We start from the raw sequence: 7,500 nt of genomic DNA on the forward strand, positions 1-7,500 counted from the left end.
CTCATATATATATATATACATATACATATATATATATATATATATATATATATATATATATATATATATATATAAGGTTATGGGAGAAGGCACTTCTAAAAGGAATGTTATAGAATTGGTAATTGTTATTTGCAAGGTCATAGCTGAGATGGTAGTTTATAGTTCTGCCCTTTACCACTCACGTTATCACAGTATTACACACACTCATACGAAAAGTTGTTGTTTTCTTTGCGTTTTTATTTTATTGGTAGTCGCCCTTCCAAGCACCAATCAGACTGGACTTTGCTTTTGAAAATTAAATAAGATCAATTTTACCTACAAATGTGGAAGGAATATGAAATATAAAATTGAAACCCAGAGTCATAAGGCTTTAGTTTATGTTTTATTATTACAGTTCTTATTTACAGAGGTAATTATTTTATTTGTGTAATGTAGCAAGTACGCTTATTTCTATATGGTATCGATTGTCTACGATTAGACAATATTGTAGACGAGTAGACAGAGCCCCCATTATTTTCAAAATGTCCACGAGTAGACAGAAACACAGTTTTCAATATATTGCTTATTACGCGCAAGCAATATATTTTCGTGGCGCCGTCTACAAGTAGACAGGTCTTTTTTCTCGAGATATCGTGGACGAGTAGACAGAGCTCCATTTCGAGATATTGTCTACTACTGTTCAAATAGGCACGTAGCTTCCCTTTTTGTTCCGGACCATCGAGTTGAATCTGCAAGAGATAAAGAAAAAGAATTGTTTTTTACCATGTGAATTTTCTTTATTTAGAGGCCGATGGGCATGGCAATCCAGAAGTCAAACCAATGATTAGTGGAGAGCATAATTTTTAAAGTTTACTGTTTGAAAAAAAATTATGTTAATTCCCTTTTCCATCATTGTTTTTTAGTTACCTGTATTAAGACCTCGACAGTCTACACTCACAAGTACCAACACACTCACACATATGTACAGTATATATATTTGCTAAATCATTTGTTGTATATATTATTTTAAGACAATACTTTTTAAGTTTTTTGTGCCTATCTCGCCACAGCTAGAGTTTTGAAGGAAAAGTTAAATTTATCCAACTGTGGCCAACAGCTGTTTCGGCCAATAGCTAATGGCATTCATCAGGGCATATTTAGAAAAGAAATGTTTATATTTATATAATACTGCATTCAAGCAAACAAAACTTAGAAATCTAAAAACATCGGAAAAACAAATATTTGTGGAAGCACTACTTAATGTATCTGGTTCTTTGAGGAAGTCTCCAGGATAAGTTGTGGAGGCATGTTAAGTAATGTTTTCCTGCTGGAGGGAAGACATAGTTTAAGGGAATATGAGTGTTCAGCACAGACTGTTGCTGTTGCATCTTGAAGCATATTGCTTCAGCATTCACTAACCTCTCTTTGTGAACAACTTTAGTGTTCCTGATAGGCTCATATGATAGTGTGTGCAGGGGATTCCTTAACTTAGTGAATTGGTTTGTTACCATGATCAGCAAAGCTATACTAGTGAGGGTCATCCATACTAGGTTGGTGTGCTGTGAGGGATCAGACAAAAGTCTCCCACCATCACCAATCTGCACTGGCCTGCGTGGTGATGGAATTTGGTCACACCCCTGGCATAAATAAAGGACATGTCTGAGGCCTTTGTCCTGCAGTGGACTGGAAACTGCTGCGTTTACTGTTGTGTGTTTGTATGTGTGTTTCTATTAAAATTATGGAATGAAACATTCTTGATTTCTTGGCTGCTGAAAACTCATGAAAGTGAAAATCAAACAATTCAGAAGATGTTTAAGAATAAATAAATAATACCTTTCAGAATGAAATTACAAAATATATACATCGAATCATAAGACAAAACTCTACAATATTAAGAAATATCATTAGAAAACAACGCAAAATTATAATACTCTTTAAATTAAAGAATAGAGAAGAGATAAAATAAAAAATATCGAAACAACGGAAAATAAAATTGCAAATGATAGAATAAAAACTTGAGAAATAAAACTCGTGGGTACAAATTAGAATGAAGAAGAAACATGATAAATTAAATTGAATATATATATATACATATATATATATATATATATATATATATATATATATATATATATATATATATATAAAATGTACTAATAAAACCCTGAACTACAAAAAAAAATAAGAAAAAAGAAATAGAATCAAACCAACGACGAAGTATCAACTCACAAATAAATGAGCAGAGAAACTGCTGTCACCGAAGCGCTGACGAAGTATATGGTTCCCGGAAAGGCCTCTACTGTAGAGTTGTAGACGAACGTGTAGACAGGCGCCGAGAAGAGTGGCACCAGGGCCTCCCACGATGCCAAGAGCGAGAAGATGGCTCCTACTTCCTCAGGAGGAACTAGCTTGCTGATCACCGCCCTTGTTACGATTAGCGGGAGGCCCGCTAGGAAGGATAGCGTGGCAGCTGTTGTGGATAATTTTGTTATTATTATTATTAATATTATTATTATTATCTTAGCTACAACCCTAGTTGGGAAAGCAGGATGCTGTAAGCCCAAGGGCTCCAAGAACGAAAAATAGCTCAGGGAGGAAAGGAAGTAAAGCTATAAATAAACTACAAGAGAAGTAATGAACTTTTAATATAATATATTTGAAGAACAGTAGCAATATTAGAATAGGTCTTTCATATATAAGCTATAAAGAGAGAATTATATTGTTGCTAAAGAAGCTGACTATGAAAATTTAAAAATAAAATGTCCAAAAATACCTTTGTAAACTTAAAACTCGAAAATATATGATACATAGTAACGGAATTTACAAGACTTGCAAATGTCGAACTTACCCAAATACAAAAACCATGGAGCAGGACTGACCGCTATCAGCACCAGACCAATCATCTTGCTAATGCATCCAATGAGACCAATAGTGGTATCTGGCATCCTGAGTTGGTAGCTGAGGACTGGTAGGACCAATGAGGTTCCTGCGGGTAGGATCCGCTATAAAAAACAGTGGGTCACTAACTAAATAATTTTGGTAATAGAATGATGGAAGTTTTATTTTGTCTCGTCAAGTAATTGTGTTGCCTTTCAGTGATGTCTGTATACTTTATGTACAGTATTTCCTTTTCTAATGAGGTGAAACACTACGTCATAGCTAGGAAGTTCTCTGTATAAGCAACCACAAACTAGTCCCAGCACTGTAAGGCTCACTTCACATGAGTGGAGTGATGCCGCATAGTTTTATCCGTGCGGATTAGAATAAATGAAGATCATTGAAGCTTATCATATGCTGCCCGCTTGGAAAAAATTCCAAGCGGCATTAATTTACTAATCACGTGCAGTGCTAAAACCTGCTGGGCTGCTCTGGTAAAATCCGCTCGTGTGAAGACATGTCTCCTAACGGGCGAAAATATTTCTGTACGAAAAAAAATCCCCTTGTGTGAAGACATGTCTCCTAACGAGCGTAAATATTTCCTTAAGGAAAATAATGCGCTCGTGTAAAGACATTTCTCTTAACAAGCGAAAATATTTTCATATGGAAAAAAATCCGCTGCGAGAAGATATGCCTCCAAATGAGTGAAAATATTTCCGTATGGAAAAAAATCTGCCCGTGTGAAGACATGTCTCCTAACTCCTAACGAGCGTAAATATTTCAGCATGGGAAAAAAAAACCCCGTGTGAAGACATGTCTCCAAATGAACAGAAATATTTCTGTACGGAAAAAAAAACGCTCGTGTGAAGACATGTCTCCTAACGAGAGTAAATATTTCCGTAAGGATAATAATGCCGTGTGAAGACATGTCTCCTAACGAGCGTGAATTTTTCCGTAAGGAAAATAATCCGCTGTGTGAAGACATCTCTCCTAATGAACGGAAATCTTTCCGTACGGAAAAAAAAACCGCTTGTGTGAAGACATGTCTCCTAACGAGCTTAAATATTTCCATACGGAAAAAAATCCTCTGTGTGAAGACATGTCTCATAACGAGCGTAAATATTTGCATACGGAAAAAAATCTGCTGTGCGAAGACATGTCTCCTTACGAGCGTAAATATTTGCATACGGGAAAAAATCTGCTGTGTGAAGACACCTCTCCAAAAGAGCGTAGATATTTACATATGGAAAAAATCCGCTGTGTGAAGACATGTCTCCAAACGAGTGTAAATATTTCCATACGGGAAAAAATCCGCTGTGTGAAGACAGGCCTCCTAAAGAGTGTAGATATTTCCGTACAGAAAAACATCCACTGTGTGAAGACGTCTCTAAATGAACGGAAATGTTTCCGTACGGAAAAAAATCTGCTATGTGAAGACATGTCTCCTAACGAGCGTAAATATTACCATACGGAAAAAAATCCTCTGTGTGAAAACATGCCTCCTAACGAGCAGAAATATTTCCGTACCGAAAAAATCCCCTAGGGTGAAGCGAGCCTATCTTCAAACTTCTACCCTCCGGGAATGGGGCGTTGTCTAGTTCATATCTTACATACGCAGTTGATGCTTGAAGTTAGTAGTATTTCTCTAGGTAATGATGGTTATGAATGGTGCTTCTTAAGCTTATGTTGGTAATAAAATTTACTTGTCAAGGAGTAGGGCTTCTTGAAGTGATGCTAGCTATGGGTATTGCTTTTTAAGGTGATGTTGGCAACAAGTCGTGTTAGTTGTAAGTATTGCTTCTTGAGCTGGTGCCTGTAATATGTATTGCTTCTTTAAATGCTGTCGGTAGTAAGAAGTCCTTAGTAAGTTGATGTTGGTAATACAGTGATTTTCAAATTAAAGCCGGTAAACAGTAGTGATTTTCCAATTGATGTTGGTAATGAGTAGGGCTTTCAGTAATGGATAGTCTTAAGGTTAGTAATGAGTTCACCTTATTCCGATGTTAGTAATGAATGACATTTTTCAAACTAAGATAGGCAATGAATAAAGGTTTCCAAAATAACATTGGTAATGGGTAATGTTTCTCAAACATGTTAATTATGAGTTGAACATCTTATACTGATGTTAGTATTGAGTAATACTTTAAAGGTAATGTTTATGATGACAAAAATAATGCTGGTAATGAATAGGCGCTGGGGACAGAAATTCATTATAAAATATGATGCAATTTAACACGGTAGATTAGTGACTCTAACTTGGGTCTCATTTAACTGATTTTAATATATAGAATATAAATATAAAAAAGCCGTGAAATGTGTGGTATATAATGATGATCTTACCAACACTTCCAAAGACAATGTCGAAAATGCTGAGGTTGACAAACTGCTCGTAGGTCCATTTGAATCTGGCCTTGGTGTAAAGGTACTTCAACTGATGACCACCTGAAATTTTTAATTTTTTTTAAATTTTATTGAAGTACACACACACACACACACACACATATATATATATATATATATATATATATATATATATATATATATATATATATGTGTGTGTGTGTGTGTGCCAATATCTTAGATGTACAGTATATATGTTTTTATACATTTGAGTATACTGTGTATATATATATATATATATATATGTGTGTGTGTGTGTGTGTGTGTGTGTGTTATATATTATGAAATTGGGTGTTTTCTAATTTGTCAAGTAATATCATTCTGGTCTTTTTTGCACGCATTTATGGAAAAGGAATGCTTTCCTCATGTCCTGTTCCATAGATGCTCAAGGGCCTGTGTGCCAACGGCATCTGTCATGTTTTGGTAGTTACTCGTCCAAGTATCAAGTATCTATAATTCCACGTCACGCTCAGGAGAGAGGGAGTAGTCATACCACGTTGAGAGGAGTGTACCCCACGAGGTACACTCCGAAACCCCACTCTTCGATAAGTTGCCGAACGAGTGGGTTGTAGTTAGGAAAGGGGGGAAGGGGATGGAAGTGTTGAATCTGTATGTGTGCGCGTTTGTACATATATATCTAAATATTTAGACGTCATTTCTGACGGGTCACGTACACTAGCATGTATATATCATATCGATGAAGTGTGAGAATAATTGAACTATATATGTAATAAAATCGGATGTTATCAGACAAACAGACAGAGACTCCACCTCCCACGCACCCAATATGAAGAGCAGGAGACACATGGCCACCATGAGGGAGAAGATCCTGGCCCTTACGTGGCCCTCCCTCTTCCTGGTGGCGATAGCCAGCGACCCCTTGATCTTGGACAGATCGAAGAGGTCCTTCACCATCTGATTCCTGACTGAAGGGCGCTGGTGGGGGTCTGGGGAGGGCTCCACAGAGGGACCCCTGGAGTCCTCGATTCGAAGCAATATGTAGATGAGTCCCAGCAGGAATGCTGAGGAGCTGATTGTGAAGACGCCTTTGTAGCCGAATCTGTTGTGGGTGGAATAATACATGTTTGGTTATTATTATTGTTATTATTATTATTATTATTACAACCTAGTTAAATAAAAAGCAGGGTGCGGTAAGCACAAGTGCTCCAACAAGGAAAAATAGCCTTATAAGGAAAAAACATAAGGAAACAGGTAGAATAGTGTTCCTGAGTGTTTCCCCAAACAAGAGAACTCTAAACCCCCCCCCCCTCCAAGACAGTGTAAGACCATGGTACAGAGGCTATGGCACTACCCAAGACCAGAGAACAGTGGTTTGATTTTGGAGTGTTCTTCTCCTAGCAGGGCTGCTTACCATAGCTAAAGAGTCTCCTTTACCCTTACCAAGAGGAAAGTAGCCACTGAGCAATTACGGTACAGTAGTTACCTCCTTAAGTGAAGAAGATTTTTTCCTGTTATCTTAGTGTTGTCAGGTGTATGGGGAAAGAGGATATTGATTGTATTTGATTATTGAATACGTTGTACTCGTGACGACATGTACAGTAGTTGTCAAAAAGGACTGACCTAATATTAATTTCAATATTAAGTACTTCATAACTACTAGTCGGAAGGACTTGGATTAGGGAAACTATTATTATTATTATTATTATTATTATTATTATTATTATTATTATTGTTGTTGTTGTTGTTGTTATTACTTGCTAAGCTACAACCTTAAATGGAAAAGCAGGATGCAATAAGCCCAAGGGATCCTACAGGGAAAATAGCCCAGTGAGGAAAGGAAACAAGGAAAAATTAAATATTTTTAGAACAGTAACAACATTAAAATAAATATTTCCTATGTAAACTATAGAAATTTTAAAGGCATTTCATTGAGAAGTGACAATTGAAGGGACTATATTGAGCCTGAGGGTCAGTGATAGATTATAATCTTATTCTATATTATTACTAAGATATAATAGTTCATAATGATGTCTTAGAACTCATAATCGTTGGCTGGAAAAAGATCTCTTTATGTCATTAGCCTTCACATGTCTTCGAAGCGTGTTCATAATATCTCTCATGGTGTCTAAAAACATTCATATCTTAATGAAACTTAATAAAATGATTTAGAACCTGTGATGTCTTATCACTAATTGCTTCGTTTATATCATTATTTGTGATAGTGTCGTTTATTATTATTATTATTATTATTATTATTATTATTATTACTAGCCAAGCTACAAC

General features: G+C 36.1%; 1 protein-coding gene across 1 annotated transcript in view; it reads right to left on the bottom strand.

Moving 5' to 3' along the window:
• Positions 1 to 365: 365 nt before the first annotated feature.
• Positions 366 to 7,500, bottom strand: part of LOC137627528 (lysosomal proton-coupled steroid conjugate and bile acid symporter SLC46A3-like) — a 20,511-nt gene continuing 13,376 nt past the window's right edge. Inside the window, exons 4-8 of the mRNA XM_068358618.1 lie at positions 6,039 to 6,316; positions 5,197 to 5,298; positions 2,828 to 2,965; positions 2,209 to 2,449; positions 366 to 728 (exon numbers count right to left, since the gene is read on the bottom strand). Of these exons, the coding sequence (XP_068214719.1) occupies positions 680 to 728; positions 2,209 to 2,449; positions 2,828 to 2,965; positions 5,197 to 5,298; positions 6,039 to 6,316 (808 nt within the window). The 3' untranslated portion in view covers positions 366 to 679. The remainder of the gene's footprint in view (positions 729 to 2,208; positions 2,450 to 2,827; positions 2,966 to 5,196; positions 5,299 to 6,038; positions 6,317 to 7,500) is intronic.

Source organism: Palaemon carinicauda, chromosome 35 (assembly GCF_036898095.1).
Source record: "Palaemon carinicauda isolate YSFRI2023 chromosome 35, ASM3689809v2, whole genome shotgun sequence".
Taxonomy (NCBI): Eukaryota; Metazoa; Arthropoda; class Malacostraca; order Decapoda; family Palaemonidae; genus Palaemon; species Palaemon carinicauda.